Below are 21,676 nucleotides of genomic sequence, written 5' to 3' on the forward strand. Positions count from 1 at the left end.
GATGTGCAGGTTAGGTGCATTGGCCGTGCTAAATTGCCCCTTAGCATCCAGGGATGTGTAGGTTCGGTTACAGGATTATGGGGCTAGGGCGGGGTGGGCTGCTCTTTCAGAGGGTCAGTGCAGACTCAATGGGCTGAATGGCCTCCTTCTGCACTGTTGGTATTCTATAACTCCTCAGAATCCCAGCCCCTCCGTGGATAAAGGCCAACGTTCCATCAGCCTTTTCAATTATCTTTTTTCTTCCTGACCAATGACTCTCAACAATTTCTGTCCTTGGACCCAACAAAACCTGCTGATCTTCCACAAGTCCGAGGAGACACTAAGAGAAAGGGTGGTGTCACGGTAACGGCATTGGGCTGGGAATCAGGAGGTCCCGATGAATTCTCAGGGGGACATGGGTTCTGATGGAATTTTAATTCAATAATGAATCTGGAATTAAATGTGAATTTTGGTTTTTTTTTGGTACAGATGGGCTGAATGTCATCTTCGGTACTTTATGACTCTGTCCTTATCAGAATCAATGTGAATTACCTCACATTTCCCACTCTGAACTCCATCTACCACAGTACCCCCCCCCCCCCCCAACACCCACCCCCCACACTTTATTCATCAGTAACCCTTTCTGCTCCCCTCCGCAGTGTTTATACCACTAGCTGCCATCAGCAAACCCAAGTGCCTGGGGTGGGAGAGCGAGAGACAGGAGATGGAGGGGAAGGGGATACAAAATAGAGGGTCAATTGTAACAGGACCTAATATTGCCTCAAAGCAGTTGGGTCACAGGAGGTGTCAGAGGGAAGGACAGGGTACAAAGGTCTGGAGGAGGGTACAGAGGTCTGGAGGAGGTTACAGAAGGACAGGGTACAGAGGTCTGGAGGAGGTTACAGAAGGACAGGGTACAGAGGTCTGGAGGAGGTTACAGAAGGACAGGGTACAGAGGTCTGGAGGAGGTTACAGAAGGACAGGGTACAGAGGTCTGGAGGAGGTTACAGAAGGACAGGGTACAGAGGTCTGGAGGAGGTTACAGAAGGACAGGGTACAGAGGTCTGGAGGAGGTTACAGAAGGACAGGGTACAGAGGTCTGGAGGAGGTTACAGAAGGACAAGGTACAGAGGTCTGGAGGAGGTTACAGAAGGACAAGGTACAGAGGTCTGGAGGAGGTTACAGAGTTAGGGAGGGGCGGCGAAGCCGTGGATGGACGGCCGCAGGAGTGTCAATAAAAGAGAGAAAGAGAAAAGTTTGCGGGAAAGGATCGACTCACCTGCTGTTTGAGGACCTCGATCTGCGTCAGCAGCTCAGTCCTCCTCGTGTTCATGCAGGATTCCCCAGTGTTTTTGAAGAGAGGCGGGTGTGGAGCGGGCGACCGGACCGCGAGGGCTTCTTCCAAGGCCTGTAGAGAGAGAGAGAGAGACAACTTCTGCTCAGCGAAGATCAGTGCAAGGAAGAAAGAAGATTCGGGTCGCGATGCGGTCAGTAAATCCCGCAAGATGCTTCGCACGAGATTTACCCGGTTCGCTATACCTTGCAAGATCTAACAGGATCTCACAAGAGGTCACGATCTGCATACTGCCCACAATGGGCAGGACCTAAATTTGCATATTAATGTGTGCAGTAAGGCACATTTTAATATGCACTCACCTGAGTTACCCAAGGTGTGGGATCTAACCCCGGCGCCTCAATGACCCCAAACGTGCGCTGGTTAGTGTTGGTCTCCACAAATGTGGACCAGGTGCACCAGCATTTGGAGCGGGTCTCCCAGGCAACAGGTGGTCGAGCCCTGGGCAGGGTGTTACTCTGTCACCCCCCCCCCCCCCCCCATGCCACCTGGGGCACTGCCATAGTGTCAGGCTGGCAATGCCAAGGTGCCATTTTACCCATGCTGGGGATTGGGCCAGAGGATGTCCTGACCTAATGAGGTGGGGAGTGCAGAGTGTGAGGGGGACCTTCCTGCACTGGCCAGTGGAGGCTGGACTGAACGCGGCCTTGGAGGGGCGTTCCTTGCCGAGGCCGCTGGCAAGCGGAGGCTGGACGGAACGCGGCCTTGGAGGGTCGTTCCTTGCTGAGGCCCCGGAATGAAGCAGGGTCCCGTTTAATTGCGGGGTCGTTCTTGGTGCGACCAGCGCTGGGACACACCTAAACGCGCTCAACACGGGACTCTGCTTCATTTCCGTTAAATCTCGACAGTTTTTTAAAATTTTATATGTTTTCAACATAACTGGATCTCGGGCACCAAGGTGAGGGGGCGCCTTCTGAGAGGGGCACCTTCTGAAGGGGGTGCCCTCCTCCTCCTACCCACTCAGGCCTACCTCCAAGACCCCAATCACCTCCCACCCTTCCCAAAGCCCCCACCCCGGCAACCTTTCAGATGATCCCTACCCGTCCTGTCCTGGGACGTCTGACACTGACGTTTTTCGCCAGTTCCCGGTGTGGTGATATGCCCGTAAGCAATTTTGTAGATGGCTGGTGGTGTGACCTCCAACCAGCAGATGGCGGTACAGACCCACAATGCGGTCTCCAGACAGGGGTCGTGTGACAAGGCACTCAGATATAAGTGGGGGCATATCCGGTGATCGGGTGATGGTTAGAAGATGTAGATGAGGACAGTCGTGCATTGGGGTAGTTCCAGGCGAGTACAAAGAAACTCCACGATAACCTGCCCTGTAACAGATCGTTATCTTGCCACATGTGGTTCAATAAAGATCCTGGTTTGGACAAGTCACAAGGCGTTTGGTAGATTCCTGGCTTGACATCGAACACCAAACACAACACCCGGGACTGAGAGCCAGGCCGCTCCCTGCAGTGCCTCTTCCAGCCACTGTAGCACTGTTGCTGGAGAACTGCCAGCCCATTATAGAGTGAGGGCTGAAGTCCGTTAGAGTATAACATGGTGCCAGGGCTCCTGGAGTCAGCGGAATGTGGTTCCGCTGCCTCCTCAGCTGGAGGAGGCCAAGTCCCCGTCATCCTAAAACTCCAGGCCATGAACTCTAACGAAGCAGATAATATTTACATGACCTTTTGCTTCATTGAGTGGAACGCATTTCCAGATAAAACATTCCTGCGTCAGACTCGGCGATTGGGGAACGGAGGTAAACAAGGGGCCAGGTTACCAGCGGCCTGTGGGAGATGGAGAAGGGTAGGCCGAAGACCGAGCCTGCAAACGCCCAGGTTCTGAGGGGCACGGGAGGCTCACCTTGTTGAGACGTTGGATTTCCCTGTCCTGGTATTCCCTCTGTTTGGTGAGAGGCAGGAGCTGGTTCTGCAGGCACTGGTTCCTCTGTTTCAACTCTTTAATTTCTGCTGAACATCTTTCCTTTTCACTCTGAAGGGTGAAGCGGGACAGAGAAAGGCTGTCAGTAAATTTGCCAATTGGTTTAAATTGAAATGATGTTGCCCATCTCCAGCATCCCCCCCCCCCCCCCCCCCCACTCCATCTCAAGAGCACTGGGCAGAGTGAGTTGCTGTGTAACTCTGAGAGATAGTGAGGGATAGTGATAGAGAGAGAGAGAGAGAGAAAAACAAAGCAAGACTCAGAGAGACGTGAGGTAGAAGGAGGCCATTTGACCCATCAAGTGCTTGAGAAAGAGAGAGACTGTCCAAGACAGAGAGAGAAAGAAAGAGAGCGAGAAAAAGAGAAAAGAAAAAGGAAAAAGAGGGCAAGAAAAAAATGAGAGAGGAAGAGAGAAAACAAATAAGAGAGAGCGAGAGGGTAAAAGAACTGGGCATTAAATGCTGGCTTAGCCCGGCAGCACGGTAGCATTGTGGATAGCACAATTGCTTCACAGCTCCAGCGTCCCAGGTTTGATTCTGGCTTGGGTCACTGTCTGTGTGGAGTCTGCACGTTCTCGCCGTGTCTGCGTGGGTTTCCTCCGGGTGCTCCGGTTTCCTCCCACAATCCAAAGATGTGCAGGTTAGGTGGATTGGCCGTGATAAATTGCCCTTAGTGTCCAAAATTGCCCTTGGTGTTGGGTGGGGTTACTGGGTTATGGAGATAGGGTGGAGGTGTTGACCCTGGGTAGGGTGCTCTTTCCAGGAGCCGGTGCAGACTCGATGGGCCGAATGGCCTCCTTCTGCACTGTAAATTCTATGAATTAGCCAACAAGGCCCACATCCCTTGAATGAATAAAAATAAAGAGAGAGGGAGAGAGAGAGAGAGAGAAAAAGAGTAAGAAAGAGTAGAGAGAGAGAGAGAGAGAGAGAGAGAGAGAGAGAGAGTGAGAGTGTGTAAAAGCTTTTAAAAAGCAAATTACTGATGCTGGGATCTGAAACACAAACAGAAAATGCTGGACAATCTCGGCAGGTCTGACAGCGTCTGTGGAGAGAGAAGGGAGCTGACGTTTCGAGCCTTAATGACTCTTTGTCAAAGCTTTGAGATTGTCCAGTATTTTCTGTTTTTGTTGTAAAAACGTATATTGAGCCAGCTCCTTTGCTAGTTAAAGATTTTATACAAATGTTGTATTCCTATTCCTTCACCCTGGAAGACGTGCTCTCAGTGTTTCTGAACCTGTTGGCTTTGCAGGACATCACACAAGTCCGGGTTTAGTCCAATTTACATATGTCTTCCTCCACAGTAGGAGACTGCGTAGTTTTACTCTTCATAGTTAATGGAAGGCATACTATCGTTGGAGGGAGTGATACAGTGAAGATTCAATGGATTGGTCTGTGGGAGGAGGAGGTTGTCCTCTGATGAGGGGCTAAGTTGGGGGGTGGGATTCTCCGCCGGCGTGATTCTCTGTTGTGCCGGCGCCCGGGGGGGGGGTTTCCCGACGGAGTGGGGCTGCGCCACAATGGGAAACCCCATTGACCGGCCGACGTAACGGTGAATCCCGCCGGGGAGGGTCGGGGCAGAAATGTGGCATGGCGGGGAGGAGAATCCAGCCCGCGGTCTATATTGTCTGGAGTTTAGAAGAATGAGAGACAATCTCATTGCAACATTCAAGATTCCGAATGGGTTTGACAGGGTCGACACAGAGGCTCTGGAGAGGGTCATATAGATCTCGAAACATCAACTCTGTTTCTCTATCCACAGGTGCTGCCAGACCTGCTGAATTTATCCAGCATTTTCACCGAATTCCTACAGTGCAGGAGAAGGCCATTCGACCCATCTGCACCAACCTCGCCCACTCCCCCCCTCCCCCACCCGCCCTATCCCTGTAACCCCCACTTCAGCATTGGACACCAAGGGGCAATCTATCATGGCCAATCCATCTAACCTGCAGATCTTTGGACTGTGGGAGGAAACGGGGAGAAAGTGAAAACTCCACACAGACAGTGACCCAAGGCCAGAATTGAACCTGGGACCCTGGAGCTGTGAGGCAGCAGTGCTAACCACTGCGCCGCCGCCTTGCCCATTTTCTGTTTTTATTTCAGATTTCCAGCATCCTCAGTATTTTGCTTTTAATATAGACGCTGAGAGATGGTCCCCCCTGGTCGGAGAATGTAAAAGGGGTGGGGGGTGGGGGGGACGGAGTATCAGGATAAGGGGCAATAATTTAGGACTCAGATGGGGAGACATTTGTTCAATGGGAGATGTGAATCTTTGGAATTTTCCAGCTGGATCCTCCACGTTGAATATATTTCAGGAAGAAAGGAGATGAACATGGGCCAGAGATGCTCAGATACCAGAGGCATTGTCTTTGAAGATGTGCGAGTGCCCAAGGAGAACGTCCTCGTTGGAGAGGGGGCTGGCTTCAAAATTGCAATGGGAGCGTTGGATAAGGCCAGACCACCGGTCGCTGCTGGAGCAGTTGGTTTAGGCCAGAGAGCGTTGGATGAAGCTGCCAAATATGCTTCGGAAAGGAAAACCTTTGGAAAGTTACTTGCAGAGATCTACAAAGGCACTGCTCAGATCCAGAGACTGATTATTGCACGGGAGCATATCGAGAAATACAAGCAGTGAAGGAGCCGCACGTTCAGAGTCCAGCGCTAATTTTGTAATCTAATTACGTATCATTCAATGGTTGACAATGCAATTTGCCACTCCACACAGACCTACTTCTCTTTCTATGCGACAGGGAAATGGGGTCAAAGCATTAAAACCCATTGCCACCCAATTGAAGTTTACTTTTCCCGAAGAACAAAGCCTTTTTTAATATCGACTTAACGTTTTCTCCCAACAGTCTGAAGATGTGCAGCTTTGGTGGATTGGCCCGGCTAAATTGCCCCTTCGAGTCCAAAAGGTGTAGGTGGGGTTGCTGCGTTACAGGGATAGGGTGGAGGTGTGGGGTTGGGCAGGGTGCTCTTTCAGGGGCCTGTAGTAGACTCGATGGGCTGAATGGCCTCCTTCTGCACTGTAAATTCTATGGAATAGATGGGCTTTATGGTCTCTCGGGGAAGTGTGTGGGAAAGCGGAGCGGTGATCAATGATCAGTCCGGATCGTACTGAGTGACGCAGCAGGCTGGAACATGGCCCACTCCTGTTCCCCATTCTGACATCCAAAGCACATTCACAGAATTTGTACCTCCCCGTTTTCGATCTTGGATTTGGCCAGCAGCAGCATCTTGTCAAATTCCTTCTGCTTCTCTTCGCAGCCGTTCTCTCGCTCGCTCAGCTCCTTCTGGACTGTTGTCAATCGCTGCCTCAGATTCACAATCTGAATTCAAACAGAGAGGACAGGTAACAATCACCAAGACCCTGCCGCCCTCGTTTAGTTGGTACAAAATGCAATCCCGACAGTCACGCTACAGAGTTATGCAGAACCTAGTGCTGATCTCGCGTCCCGGACTCCCCTTCGAGAAAGTCACGGTGATTTAAGCTGATTTACGCTTTCAAAAACACATCTCGATTCAGAACGCCCCCATTACCTTTTCCCCCTTCGCCTTCTTTCTTCCAAGGAGAACAATCTGACCTTCTCCAGTCTTAACACAAGTGTCATATTATATGGATTAAGGGCTGATTGGGAGGGGGTGGGGGGGAAGAGAGGCGGAGGGAGGAAGGGGTGAGACAAAGAACAGGGGGGACAAGTATTGATTTGAGCAAAGCCAAAACTCTTGAGTGCCAATGGAATTTCCTTCTAAACGCTGTCATCTAGTGGTCGGCAACAGAACTGAACTGGAAATGACTGTTCAGGCCATTTACAACAGTTACAACCAAGTCGCACCCCCGACACGCCCAGGAGTGTCTATTAAACAGAACTGGGCCAGCGTTTATTACCCATCCCTAATTGCCCCTTCAACTGACTGACATTTCAGAGTCAACCACATTGCTGGGGATTTGGCAGGTTTCCTACCCTGAAGGACTTTGGTGAATCCCCAGGTCGGTTTTTACCACAATTGGTTCACGGTCATCATTTTTAAGGGCAGCACGGTGGCCTAGTGGTTAGCACAACCGCCTCACGGCGCTGAGGTCCCAGGTTCGATCACGGCTCTGGGCCACTGTCCGTGTGGAGTTTGCACATTCGCCCCGTGTCTGCGTGGGTTTCGCCCCCACAACCCAAAAAAAATGCGCAGAGTAGGTGGATTGGCCACGCTAAATTGCCCCTTAATTGGAAAAAAATAATTGGCTAATCTAAATTTAGAAAAAAAAAATGTTTTAAATGATAGATTTTTTGTTTTTGTTTAAATTGAATTCAAATTTCACCATCTACCCGTGGTGGGATTCGAACACTGGATACCAGAGCATTATCCTGGGTCTCTGGATCACAAGTCCAATACCACTGTGCCACCACCTTCCCCCATCACACCAAGTAAGGAGATATTGAGACAGATCAAAGTTTGGTCAAAGAGGTAGGTTTGAGGGAGAGTGCTAAAGAGAGAGTGGGGCAGAGGGGTTCAGGGAGGGAGTTTAGAATTTAGATTCAGTGCAGCTACAATGTCTTCAAAAGGTGTAGCGATCACAGGGAAGCAACCAGGTTGAAAGGGAGACCACGTTTAACTAGTAACAGGTGGACATAGAATCCCTACAGTGCAGAAGGAGGCCATTCAGCCCATCGAGTCTGCACCGGCCCTTGGGAAGAGCACCCTACCTAATCCAACACCTCCACCCCTATCCCAGTAACCTCACCTAGCCTTTTTAACCTAAGGGGCAATTTAGCATGACCAATCCACCTAACCTGCACATCTTTGGGCAGCACAGTTGCACAAGTGGATAGCATAATTGCATAATGCATTAGTGCATAATTGATTATTCAATTTTCCCAGTTCCTCCATTGCATCTGTTCTGATTTTTCATAGAATTTACAGTGAAGAAGGAGGCCATTCGGCCCATCGAGTCTGCACCGGCTCTTGGAAAGAGCACCCTACCCAAGGTCAACACCTCCACCCTATCCCCATAACCCAGTAACCCCACCCAACACCAAGGGCATTTTTGGACACTAAGGGCAATTTATCATGGCCAATCCACCTAACCTGCACATCTTTGTGACTGTGGGAGGAAACCGGAGCACCCGGAGGAAACCCACGCACACACGGGGAGGATGTGCAGACTCCGCAGAGACAGTGACCCAAGCCGGTATCGAACCTCGGACCCTGGAGCTGTGAAGCAATTGTGCTAACCACCGTGCTACCGTGCAACCCTCCAAAATGGTCTGCCTTTTTCCTCCACCCACCCATCTCTCGCACTCACCCCTCCCCCTCCCTCCCAGAATGACGATCGGGTTCCCCTCGTCCTCAACTTCAACCCGCGAGCTTCCGCGTTCAAAGGACCATCCTCCACCATTTCCAGTCTGATCTCACCACCAAACGGACATTCCCTTCCCATTCAGCATTCCGAAGGGACCACCACTCCACACTGATTCCCCAATAACCCCCTTCGCTCCCGCACTTGCTGGGCTGCAGATGAAACTTGTCAAAACATTTTTCAGGGATGTGCTGTTTGCATTTATTGCCCATCCCTAATTGCCCTTGTTCGGCTGTTTTGGAGAGCATTTCAAAGTCAACCACTTTGCTGTGGGTCTGGAGTCACGTGTAGATTTCCTGACATTAGTGAACCAGTTTGGTTTCTATAACAATCCACAATGGTTCAACGGTCAGCATTCGCCTTTAAATTCCAGATTTTCTTTTTATTGATTTCAAATGTCACCACCTGACGTCTCGGGTTCCCAGATCATTATCCAGGTTTCTGGTTTGCTGGTCAAGTGATATGACCACCACACCACTGCCTCCCGGTTTTACCTCCTCCCTTCTCACAAGCTAAGGCCCCAAACACTCCGTCTAAGTGAAGCAATTCGCGTTTGCGTCCTTTTTCCCCAATTTATTCCACTGTATTCTCTGCTCCCAGTGAGGTCTCCTCTACCCTGGGGGTGGCCAAACGCAGATTAGGTGACCAGGCTGCAGGAGACCCTCCATTCAGGCTGCACACGTGAACCCGAGTTTCCTGCCACCTCTCACTCCGATTCTCCGCCTCGCTCCCATTGTGGCTCTCGGGTCGCGGCCTCCTACGTTGCCCCAGAGATCCAGGTCAACTCGAGGAGAAACAATGAGACGCATTCCAACCTTCCACATCCAACACCAATTTCAGGTCAGTCCCCATTCCTTTGAAGAGCAGCTACTGGTAATCATTCCTGTTTAACCATTTACACCTCCTCCAGAGTCTAGGCCCGTGATTTATTTCTGTACTTGGCCCATTCCCATCTCCTTTCACCTTGCATAGGGACGTAGGACTTGGGAAGCCCATTTAACCCTTTGAGGTTGTTCCACCATTCAAGTAAGATCATGCTCGACCTGGTTGTGGTCTCAAAAGCTACTTTGCCCTCACCCTAACCTTTGACCCGCTGATCAGAAAGCTATTGACCTTAGCCTTGAATAAATTCAGTGACCCCTTAAGGACACTCAGAGTAAAAAAATCTCCTCAGCTCCCGTCTTAAAGGGGATGTTTCTGAACGGTGTCCCCTGTTTCCAGCCTCTCCCATCAGTAGAAACATCCTCCTGGTATCCACCCTATCAAATCCTTTTTCTCATTTAACCGCTTCTGCATTTCAACCTATCACTGAATTTCCATTTTGTTTTATTTTTTGCCTTATTCGGCTTCTACACTTGTTTAGAAATTATATTTCTAACATTTCCTTCATCTGGTGAACGGTTTCAGAGCTGGAACGTTAACTCTTTGATTCCTCCTCCACAGATGCTGCCTGACGCTCCGCGCTGTGCCAGAGTTTTCTCGTTGTTTCAGATTTCCAACATCCGCAGTATTTTGTTTCCGTAAATTTGAATCTGTCTTTGACCTCAGCCTGGTGAATAACGAGCTGCTGCATTAATAACTCTCTCCAGTGAATCTCGGGGCCTCTCTGCTTTACCTTCTGCTCATACTGCAGCTTCATGCTCCGGAACTGCTGATCCCACTGCTTGTTCACATCCACCAACTGCAAATTCAAACACAAAAAAAAATATTCCACAGAACTGACACACACCGCTCAAACCGAGCGCGAGAGAGAGAGAGAGAACATGAGAGAGAGAGAGAGAGAACGTGAGAGAGAGAGAGAGAGAGAGAGAGAGAGAGAGAGAGAATGAGAGAGAGAGAGAGAGAGAGAGAGAGAGAGAGAGAGAGCGCGCGACGAGAGAGAGCGCGACGAGAGAGAGCGCGACGCGAGAGAGAGCCCAACGAGAGAGAGCGCGACGAGAGAGAGAGCGCGACGAGAGAGCGCGACGAGAGAGAGAGCCCAACGAGAGAGAGAGCCCGGCAAGCCAGAGAGTGCATGCAGAGGTGCAGGGGAGGTCAAAGTGCAAAGGCGCAGGCACAGGACAGAGCAGGTGCGAGGAGAGCAGTAGAGCTCAGCTGAATGAATGAGAGTGGAGGAGGTGGGGAGGGAGCGAGGGAGGTGGGAGGGAGTGAGGGAGGTGGGAGGGAGTGAGGGAGGGAGGGAGTGAGGGAGGTGGGGAGGGAGCGAGGGAGGTGGGGAGGGAGCGAGGGAGGTGGGTAGGGAGCGAGGGAGGGAGAGAGCGAGGGAGGTGGGGAGGGAGTGAGGGAGGTGGGGAGGGAGCGAGGGAGCGAGGGAGCGAGGGAGGTGGGGAGGGAGTGAGGGAGGTGGGGAGGGAGCGAGGGAGGTGGGGAGAGAGCGAGGGAGGGAGAGAGCGAGGGAGGTGGGGAGCGAGGGAGGCGGGGTGAGAGCGAGGGAGGGAGGTGGGAAGGGAGGTGGGGAGGGAGCGAGGGAGGTGGGGGGAGAGCGAGGGAGGGAGAGAGCGAGGGAGGTGGGGAGCGAGGGAGGCAGGGAGAGAGCGAGGGAGGGAGGTGGGGAGGGAGCGAGGGAGGTGGGGAGGGAGCGAGGGAGGTGGGGAGAGAGCGAGGGAGGCGGGGAGAGAGCGAGGGAGGCGGGGAGAGAGCGAGGGAGGTGGGGAGGGAGCGAGGGAGGTGGGGAGGGAGCGAGGGAGGTGGGGAGGGAGCGAGGGAGCAAGGGAGGCGGGGAGGGAGCACGGGAGGTGGGGAGAGAGCGAGGGAGGTGGGGAGGGAGTGAGGGAGGCGGGGAGAGAGCGAGGGAGGCGGGGAGGGAGCAAGGGAGGTGGGTAGAGAGCGAGGGAGGCGGGGAGGGAATGAGGGAGGTGGGGAGGGAGCGAGGGAGGTGGGGAGGGAGCGAGGGAGGGAGGTGGGGAGGGAGCAAGGGAGGTGAGGAGGGAGCGAGGGAGGTGGGGAGAGAGCGAGGGAGGGGGAGAGAGCGAGGGAGGTGGGGAGGGAGCGAGGGAGGTGGGGAGGGAGCAAGGGAGGTGGGGAGAGAGGGAGGGAGGTGGGGAGAGAGCGAGGGGAGGGGGAGAGAGCGAGGGAGGTGGCGAGGGAGCGAGGGAGGTGGGGAGAAAGGGAGGGAGGTGGGGAGAGAGGGAGGGAGGTGGGGAGAGAGCGAGGGAGTTGGGGAGGGACCGAGGGAGGTGGGTAGAGAGCGAGGGAGGCGGGGAGGGAATGAGGGAGGTGGGGAGGGAGGCAGGGAGGTGGGGAGGGAGCGAGGGAGGGAGGTGGGGAGGGAGCGAGGGAGGGAGGTGGGGAGGGAGCGAGGGAGGTGAGGAGGGAGCACCCACACACGGTCACAATTCTGTAAACACTGACCTCTTTCCGCTGTAGCTCCAAGGCTGTGACTTTTTTCCCCAATGTCTCTATGACATGTTTCTCGTTGGGATCTTGCTGTTCTGCTTTTTTTGAAGTCTTTAAAACAATAAAATATCCGTAACTAAAAACCACCAACACATTCCATCACTCATACCTCTATTCATGGTGATTTTGATATCTAACCCCGTGCCGTACCTGTCCTGGGAGTGTTTGATGGGGACAGTGTAGAGGGAGCTTTACTCTGTATCTAACCCCGTGCTGTACCTGTCCTGGGAGTGTTTGATGGGGACAGTGTAGAGGGAGCTTTACTCTGTATCTAACCCCGTGCTGTGCCTGCCCTGGGAGTGTTTGATGGGGACAGTGTAGAGGGAGCTTTACTCTGTATCTAACCCCGTGCTGTACCTGTCCTGGGAGTGTTTGATGGGGACAGTGTAGAGGGAGCTTTACTCTGTATCTAACCCCGTGCCGTACCTGTCCTGGGAGTGTTTGATAGGGACAGTGTAGAGGGAGCTTTACTCTGTATCTAACCCCGTGCTGTGCCTGCCCTGGGAGTGTTTGATGGGGACAGTGTAGAGGGAGCTTTACTCTGTATCTAACCCCGTGCCGTACCTGTCCTGGGAGTGTTTGATGGGGACAGTGTAGAGGGAGCTTTACTCTGTATCTAACCCCGTGCTGTACCTGTCCTGGGAGTGTTTGATGGGGACAGTGTAGAGGGAATTTACTCTGTAACTAACCCCGTGCTGTACCTGTCCTGGGAGTGTTTGATGGGGACAGTGTAGAGGGAGCTTTACTCTGTATCTAACCCCGTGCTGTGTCTGTCCTGGGAGTGTTTGATGGAGACAGTGTAGAGCAGGGGTGGGCAAACTACGGCCCGCGGGCCGCATGGGGCCCGCCAAAGGTCTTTATGTGGCCCACCAAGTCATTTAAAAAAAGACAATTTCTTTAAAAAAAATTTTTTTTTTTTTTAAATTTTTTTTTCAAGGTTAATGGGGAGGGGGGCTGTTGGATTACTTACTGGTATAGGGTGGATACGTTGACTTGAGTAGGGTGATCATTGCTTGGCACAACATCGAGGGCCGAAGGGCCTGTTCTGTGCTGTACTGTTCTATGTTCTATATGAGGCGCCCAGAATCATAACCGGGTGAAGTAATTATTTTACTTAATATGCTATGCGGCCCTTTAAAATTGTGAATTTCTGAATGTGGCCCTTGCACGGAAAAGTTTGCCCACCCCTGGTGTAGAGGGAGCTTTACTCTGTATCTAACCCCGTGCTGTACCTGTCCTGGGAGTGTTTGATGGGGACAGTGTAGAGGGAGCTTTACTCTGTATCTAACCCCGTGCTGTCTCTGTCCTGGGAGTGTCTGATGGGGACAGTGTAGAGGGAGCTTTACTCTGTATCTAACCCCGTGCTGTCTCTGTCCTGGGAGTGTCTGATGGGGACAGTGTCGAGGGAGCTTTACTCTGTATCTAACCCCGTGCTGTACCTGTCCTGGGAGTGTTTGATGGGGACAGTGTAGAGGGAGCTTTACTCTGTATCTAACCCCGTGCTGTACCTGTCCTGGGAGTGTTTGATGGGGACAGTGTAGAGGGAGCTTTACTCTGTATCTAACCCCGTGCTATACCTGTCCTGGGAGTATTTGATGGGGACAGTGTAGAGGGAGCTTTACTCTGTATCTAACCCCGTGCTATACCTGTCCTGGGAGTGTTTGATGGGGACAGTGTAGAGGGAGCTTTACTCTGTATCTAACCCCGTGCTGTACCTGTCCTGGGAGTGTTTGATGGGGACAGTGTAGAGGGAGCTTTACTCTGTATCTAACCCCGTGCTGTACCTGTCCTGGGAGTGTCTGATGGGGACAGTGTCGAGGGAGCTTTACTCTGTATCTAACCCCGTGCTGTACCTGTCCTGGGAGTGTTTGATGGGGACAGTGTAGAGGGAGCTTTACTCTGTATCTAACCCCGTGCTGTACCTGTCCTGGGAGTATTTGATGGGGACAGTGTAGAGGGAGCTTTACTCTGTATCTAACCCCGTGCTATACCTGTCCTGGGAGTGTTTGATGGGGACAGTGTAGAGGGAGCTTTACTCTGTATCTAACCCCGTGCTGTACCTGTCCTGGGAGTGTTTGATGGGGACAGTGTAGAGGGAGCTTTACTCTGTATCTAACCCCGTGCTGTACCTGTCCTGGGAGTGTTTGATGGGGACAGTGTAGAGGGAGCTTTACTCTGTATCTAACCCCGTGCTGTACCTGTCCTGGGAATGTTTGATGGGGACAGTGTAGAGGGAGCTTTACTCTGTATCTAACCCCGTGCTGTACCTGTCCTGGGAGTGTTTGATGGGGACAGTGTAGAGGGAGCTTTACTCTGTATCTAACCCCGTGCTGTACCTGTCCTGGGAGTGTTTGATGGGGACAGTGTCGAGGGAGCTTTACTCTGTATCTAACCCCGTGCTGTACCTGTCCTGGGAGTGTTTGATGGGGACAGTGTAGAGGGAGCTTTACTCTGTATCTAACCCCGTGCTGAACCTGTCCTGGGAGTGTTTGATGGGGACAGTGTAGAGGGAGCTTTACTCTGTATCTAACCCCGTGCTGTACCTGTCCTGGGAGTGTTTGATGGGGACAGTGTAGAGGGAGCTTTACTCTGTATCTAACCCTGTGCTGTACCTGTCCTGGGAGTGTTTGATGGGGACAGTGTAGAGGGAGCTTTACTCTGTATCTAACCCTGTGCTGTACCTGTCCTGGGAGTGTTTGATGGGGACAGTGTAGAGGGAGCTTTACTCTGTATCTAACCCCGTGCTGTACCTGTCCTGGGAGTGTTTGATGGGGACAGTGTCGAGGGAGCTTTACTCTGTATCTAACCCCGTGCTGAACCTGTCCTGGGAGTGTTTGATGGGGACAGTGTAGAGGGAGCTTTACTCTGTATCTAACCCCGTGCTGAACCTGTCCTGGGAGTGTTTGATGGGGACAGTGTAGAGGGAGCTTTACTCTGTATCTAACCCCGTGCTGAACCTGTCCTGGGAGTGTTTGATGGGGACAGTGTAGAGGGAGCTTTACTCTGTATCTAACCCCATGCTGTACCTGTCCTGGGAGTGTTTGATGGGGACAGTGTAGAGGGAGCTTTACTCTGTATCTATCCCCGTGCTGAACCTGTCCTGGGAGTGTTTGATGGGGACAGTGTAGAGGGAGCTTTACTCTGTATCTAACCCCGTGCTGTACCTGTCCTGGGAGTGTTTGATGGGGACAGTGTAGTGGGAGCTTTACCCTGTATCTAACCCCGTGCTGTACCTGTCCTGGGAGTGTTTGATGGGGACAGTGAAAAGTTGTAACAATGTTTCACTTAAAGTTGTGAATTTCAGGAGTGTAATCAGAACTTTAAGTGAGGCCTTACAACACAATCAACACAGAATAAAGCTGCCTCTGTGAAAAACATTGTTAAGGTAAAATCAGCAATGGTAAATCGTTATATCAACACTATTTTATTAACGATGTGAAGGTGAAAAAACATTTAGTGATACGACATTAAGCGAGAACATCTCATTTCCTATGGTGACCTCTTTCAGAATCCTAGGTTATCGGCCATCAGACCCTGGGGATTTGTTGGGACTTTAGACGCTGAATCTTCTCCGGTACTTTTTCTTTGCTAATGTCAATTACATTCTTTTCCTCACTCTTTCTAACAGCCAGGTTACCCTCTACTTGTGATATGCAACTTGTCTTCTACCGTGAAGACAGACACTAGATATTTATTCAATGTGTCTGCCATGAGAATTTCTCCAGTCTCTGCTTCTAAGGGACCAGCGTTTACTTTAGCTGCTCTCTTGCTTTTTATATATTTCTCACGGCTGGTTTAGCTCACTGGGCTAAATCGCTGGCTTTTAAAGCAGACCAAGCAGGCCAGCAGCACGGTTCGATTCCCGTACCAGCCTCCCCGGACAGGCGCCGGAATGTGGCGACTAGGGGCTTTTCACAGTAACTTCATTGAAGTCTACTGGTGACAATAAGCGATTTTCATTTCATTTCATCTGTTTTTGTATTCCTGGCTCATTTACTCTCATTTTCTGTGGGCGTGATTTCACTAAAAAAGTATTCTGGGCGGGAACTGAGGGGTCGTTGCTGGTGCGACAGGGCACTCGGTGTTTGTTTGGCCCACTGCAGGGAATGCCCCACCCAAGGCTGCACTTTGCAGCAGATCCTGCACTGATGATCGCCCACGAGCAGAGATCAGAGATCTCTCGACCCCCACCGACGTGACACCAGGAGTCCCCCAAATCACTTGTTGGGGGGGGGGGGTCCTCGAGCTCCCTTAGCATTCCACCACATACCGGCTGGGCACCCCCGGGCCCGTGCCCTGGCGTGGGGCAGACCGCCAGCTTGGCACTCTGGCAGTGCCAGTCTGCCAGTCGGGTGGCGCTGCGAGGGTGCCCAGGTGGAATTACCATGGAGTCAAGCTGGTCGTGCCAAGGTGCCACCCTGCCCAGAGGCCACCCACCCGGGGGTCTCCGACCACCTGAGAGATGCTCCCTCAAGGGTCGTTCCGCCTGGTCCCAGTTTGTGGGGAGCAGTGCTCACCAGTGCCCGGCTGGGATCTCCTCTGCGAGGCCCATAGATGCCATTTGGCTGTTTTCATCAGACGGAGGGGAAACATTTGGTGCCAGGTGTGAACCATGGCACGGTGCCCCAAGATAATATTTAGCAGGCAACTAACATCACTGACACGGTGGTGCAGTGGTCAGCACGGCTGCCTTACAGCTCCAGGGTCCCAGGTTCGATTCCCCGCTGGGTGACTGTTTGTGCGGAGTCTGCCCGTTCTCCCCGTGTCTGCGTGGGTTTCCTCCGGGTGCTCCGGTTTCCTCCCACAGTCCAAAGACGTGCAGGTTAGGTGGATTGGCCATGATCAATGCGCAGGGTGCAAGGATAAGGAAGCAAAGCGCGCCGAGGTAGTGTGTTCTTTCGGAGGGTTGGTGCAGACCCGATGGGCCGAATGGCCTCCTTCTGCATGCGAGGGATTCTGTGGATAAAACAGAATCTGGCCATGCTCACATTGCTGTTTCTGGAATCTTACTGTGCTTAACATAACTACTGTGTTCCTACATTGCAACAGTGACTACACTTCAAGTTGTACCCAGTTACAAAATGTGAAAACCCAATAGAAAGACATGGAAAAAAAAGTACCCAGTTGGCGGTAAAGCACGTTGGGAACCTCCTGAGGTTAAAGGCGCTACAGAAGTGCAGTTCAGTACCGCAGGAAAAGGCGCGAGCGAGTGCGGAATGTTCCGGGCCCGTGATATTATTAACCTGCTGCAGTCCGGCTCCTTCCAGTACCCTGTCCGGCTGCTCACGTTTCGAGACAGCCTCGAGTATAGGGGTCTGCTGGACCCCCTCCTTCGGCTCCATCTTGTTCGCCACCATTTCCTTCAGCTTCAAATTCTCGTATCTGCAGCAAAGGAAAGGACACAATTTTTGAAAAGACACACGGGACATCGGGTGACCCAATGCCACTTTGCGACGTCTGACAGAAGAGTGCAGAATTCCAAAGGAGAAGGGAGGTGCATGGTGAGTCGCACTGAGGTCTGGGACGGGCCGAGAGAGTGCTGCACCGTCAGAGGCTTCGTCTCTCGGGTGGGACGTTAAAAACAGGCAGACGGCTGAGAAAGCTCTCGCACCACAGCAGGAGATTTCTCCCCCGTGTTCTGGCCTTTCACGAGTGGGAAAGGTTTCTCCCCGTCCACTCTTGTCCAGACCCCTCATGATTTTGGACACCTCTATCAAATCTCCTCTCAGCTTTCTCATCACCAAGGAAAACAGCCCCAACTTGGAGGGGGCATCGCGTCTTAAACCTGGCAGGTCATGCTACAGTTGTACGGAACCTTGGAGAGGCCGCACTTGGAATGTTGCGCACAATTCTGGTCGCCACACTAACAGAAGGATGTGGAGGCTTTGGAGAGGAGGTTTACCAGGGTGTTGCCTGGTCTGGAGGGTGTTAGCTGTGTGGAGAAGCTGAATAAACTCGGACTGTTTTCATTAGAACGACAGAGGTTGAGGGCTGACCTGATAGAGGTCTACAAGATTATGAGGGGCATGGATAGAGTGGATGGGCAAGCACTCTTTCCCAGGGTGGAGGGGTCAGTCACTAGGGGGCTTAGGTTTAAGGTCCATGGGGCAAAGTTTAGAGGAGATGTGCGAGGCAGGTTTTTTTAAGAAGAGAGTGGCGAGTGCCTGTAACGCGAAGCCAGGGGAGATTGTGGAAGCAGATACATTAACGGCGTTCAAAAGGCATCTTAACAAATACATGGATAGGATGGGTGCAGAGAGATAAGGCACTAGGAAGTGCTGAGGGGTTTTGCCAAGGGTGGTATCATGACCAGTACAGGCTTGGAGGGCCGAAGGGCCTGTTCCTGTGCTGTATTGTTCTTTGTTCTTATCCAATTTATCTTCAGAACTGAAGTTTATCATCTCTGGAACCATTCTTGTGAAACGTCCTGCGCTAATGCCCTCGCGCCCTTCCTAAAGTGCAGTATGCAGAGCTGAACACAATTCTCCTTCTAAGTCTGAACTTGTGTCTTATGCAAGTTCAACATGACTCCCTTGCTCTTGTAGTCTGTGCCCTATTAATAAAGCTCAGAATACACTCGGCTTTTTAAAAAAACTGCGGTATCCACTTGTCCTGCACCTTCAATGGATTTTGCACAGAGACACCTCTCTTCATTTCCCCCTTTACAGTTGTACCGTATTTTATCTGGGGGGTCTCTCTACTTCCTGCTAAAACTAACCACTTCAGGATTTATTTCTCGGAGTTGAATTTCAACTGCTACTTGTCTGCCCATTCCACCAAAATGTCATGTCCTCCTGAAGGTCTACACTATCCTTCTCACAGCATCCAAGTTTTGTACCACCTGCAAATTTTGAAACTGTGCCATGTACGCCATGGTCTAGGTCTTTTATACCGGGAAAAACCAGGGTCCCAGCACTGACCCAATGCAAACCTTCCTCCACCCCCCAAAAATATTCATTCACCACTAGTCTCAACTGTTTCCTGTCACCCAGCCAATTCCGTATCCATGTTGCCGCTGTCCCTTTTATTCCATGGGCCCTAACTTGTGAGTACGTCTGTTGTGTGGCAATGTATCGAATGCCTGTGTACACCACATCAACAGCATCTCCCTCATCAACCCTCTCTGTTATCCCTTCAAAACAAAATCTCCACCAAGTTAGTTCAACACAATTTACCCTCAAATCTATGCTGGCTTTCCTTAAATCAACCTGTCCATCTGACTTGTTAATCTTGTCCCGAATTATTGTTTCTACTATTTGATCGGGGCATCTGGAGGCAGTGAAAAGGTGATTTCGGAATGCAAGTTTTTCATTCTGCTCAAAGCCAGCCTGTCAACGTACTTCATTTTCTCCATCATTTGATTCTTCAGATCGAGGTCGTGGTCCAGCTTCTTGCGAAGATCTTCATTTTCAATCTGTAACTGTTCACAAAGAGTCTGGAACACAGAGAGAGAGAGGGAAGACCATGAACCCACTGCTACGATCCCAGTTGAAGTTATAACTGGATGGAAAGATCCCAGAACGGAACCCTGGCCCTAAAGACTGACTTTGATGTTTTTTTTAAAACAGAGAGGAACAGAGTCACTAGACCACTACTTAGTTATTAAACATGAAAACGTTGGATTATTATATAATACGCCTTTACTCCCCCCATTAGCTTAACAATTACACACAGGTTTCAGGATTAGCACAAATCACAAAGTACATCTTAATCTACATGGTCTCATTAATACAAAGTCCCTTTTTATTACTGTCACAAGTCAGCTTACATTAACACTGCAACAAAGTTACTGTGAAAAGCCCCTAGTCGCCACACTCTGGCGCCTGTTCGGGTACACGGAGGGAGAATTCAGAATGTCCAATTCACCTAACAAACACGTCTTTCGGGACTTCTGGGAGGAAACCGGAGCACCCGGAGGAAACCCACGCAGGCACGGGGAGAACGTGCTGACTCCTCACAGAGTGTGACCCAAGCCGGGAATCGAACCCGGGTCCCTGGCGCTGTGAAGCAACAGTGCTAACCACTGTGCTACTGTGCCACCCATTAAGTACACAAGGTGATGGTGGTCAACTGCACTTTGCACTCTGAACCCTGTCAATGTTTGGAGGTCATCTCAGAATCCCTCCAGATGACTGTGACATGAGAGTTTCCAAACTCGACACCCAAAAAAGTTAACATTTTTCTCTCATAATTATGCTTTCCCTCAGCAGTTTGCATTCCAAAATACAGTGCAGGTTTTACAAATGATTCTTTTAACCCAAGCTTCCATTCAAGAAAATCCAGTATAGGGTTTTACACCAACCTCTTTCAGACTTTTGCCTTGACTGCTGTGCAAACTGCTCAAAACTGCTTTAACTCTCAATTCCCAGACTGTATAAAAATGATGGCATCGGACATTTGTTTTACCTTTCAAGGCTGCTGCCCCACTTTGAATCTGGTTATTGCAAATGTCTCTTTAACTTAGGACACTTTGTTCACTCTTACTCGAATTCTTCTGAACAATGCCTTGGTCTCTGTTTACTTAACTCCAATCATCTTAAACATTCCTTCTCTCCCAATTCCTTGGTCATCTGGACTGTAACTTGTACTTTAGGAAACCTGCCTCTTGGCAGCTCCCGTTCACTTCCTGAGGTCCTGTCTCCCACTGCCCACAAGTTCAGCTAAAATCTAAAAGCTTCTCTACCTTACAAGGCCCCAGTTGAGAAGCAACACCCAAATGCTTAGGCCTTTTATTTACTCTTCATCCCGTAGCCCTCTCTAAGCACAATAGAAACACAGTTGGAACTTGACCAACCCCCACACATACAAACTTTGTCCAGCCCAGCATGAACCTAACTATAGATATTACCCTTCAAGGCTCAGAAATATTAAATGAAACCAACTTAAAACTATACCTTATATCCAAAGTTGGCCATTGCAAATATAAATCCCTTAAAACTATTATTTTCCAAACACCATTTCCAATTTCCCAGCACGCCATCAGTCATATTCTTCCCCACACTACCCAAATCCTACTAACCTTCAATACATTTCTTGTTTCTAAAGCAACCATTCACTTTTAAAAGGTTGAACACCAAGCTCGATTTATAAAGTAGCTTTGACAGAGTGAAATTTCCCACAGTGCTTCGCTGGAGAGATTATTAAATAAAATGTAAAAGTGAGCCACATTAACACCACCGGGAAGTTCCCCGACAAGTCACTCACCTTCCCGATTTGCAAATATATTAGCCATTGGTAAAGCATTTTAACAGCAGAATTCCAGAATCAAAGAAAAAAAAGGAAATCGGAAATCTGCTAAAAGGTGAAAACGTTTCACACCTGTCCCAACCTAACCCCGTGCTGTACCTGTCCCGGGAGTGTTTGATGGGGACAGTGTAGAGGGAGCTTTACTCTGTATCTAACCCCGCGCTGTACCTGCCCTGGGAGTGTTTGATGGGGACAGTGTAGAGGGAGCTTTACTCTGTATCTAACCCCGTGCTGTACCTGTCCTGGGAGTGTTTGATGGGGACAGTGTAGAAGGAGCTTTACTCTGTATCTAACCCCGCGCTGTACCTGCCCTGGGAGTGTTTGATGGGGACAGTGTAGAGGGAGCTTTACTCTGTATCTAACCCCGTGCTGTACCTGTCCCGGGAGTGTTTGATGGGGACAGTGTAGAGGGAGCTTTACTCT

General features: G+C 50.9%; 1 protein-coding gene across 1 annotated transcript in view; it reads right to left on the reverse strand.

The window, feature by feature from the left end:
* The window catches only part of tnip1 (TNFAIP3 interacting protein 1), a 90,625-nt gene that overhangs the window by 31,110 nt on the left and 37,839 nt on the right, over window positions 1-21,676 (reverse strand). Inside the window, exons 6-12 of the mRNA XM_038793558.1 lie at window positions 19,348-19,442; window positions 17,128-17,389; window positions 11,963-12,058; window positions 10,227-10,292; window positions 6,456-6,587; window positions 3,188-3,316; window positions 1,259-1,387 (exon numbers count right to left, since the gene is read on the reverse strand). Of these exons, the coding sequence (XP_038649486.1) occupies window positions 1,259-1,387; window positions 3,188-3,316; window positions 6,456-6,587; window positions 10,227-10,292; window positions 11,963-12,058; window positions 17,128-17,389; window positions 19,348-19,442 (909 nt within the window). The remainder of the gene's footprint in view (window positions 1-1,258; window positions 1,388-3,187; window positions 3,317-6,455; window positions 6,588-10,226; window positions 10,293-11,962; window positions 12,059-17,127; window positions 17,390-19,347; window positions 19,443-21,676) is intronic.

This window comes from Scyliorhinus canicula, chromosome 4 (assembly GCF_902713615.1).
Source record: "Scyliorhinus canicula chromosome 4, sScyCan1.1, whole genome shotgun sequence".
Lineage (NCBI taxonomy): Eukaryota > Metazoa > Chordata > Chondrichthyes > Carcharhiniformes > Scyliorhinidae > Scyliorhinus > Scyliorhinus canicula.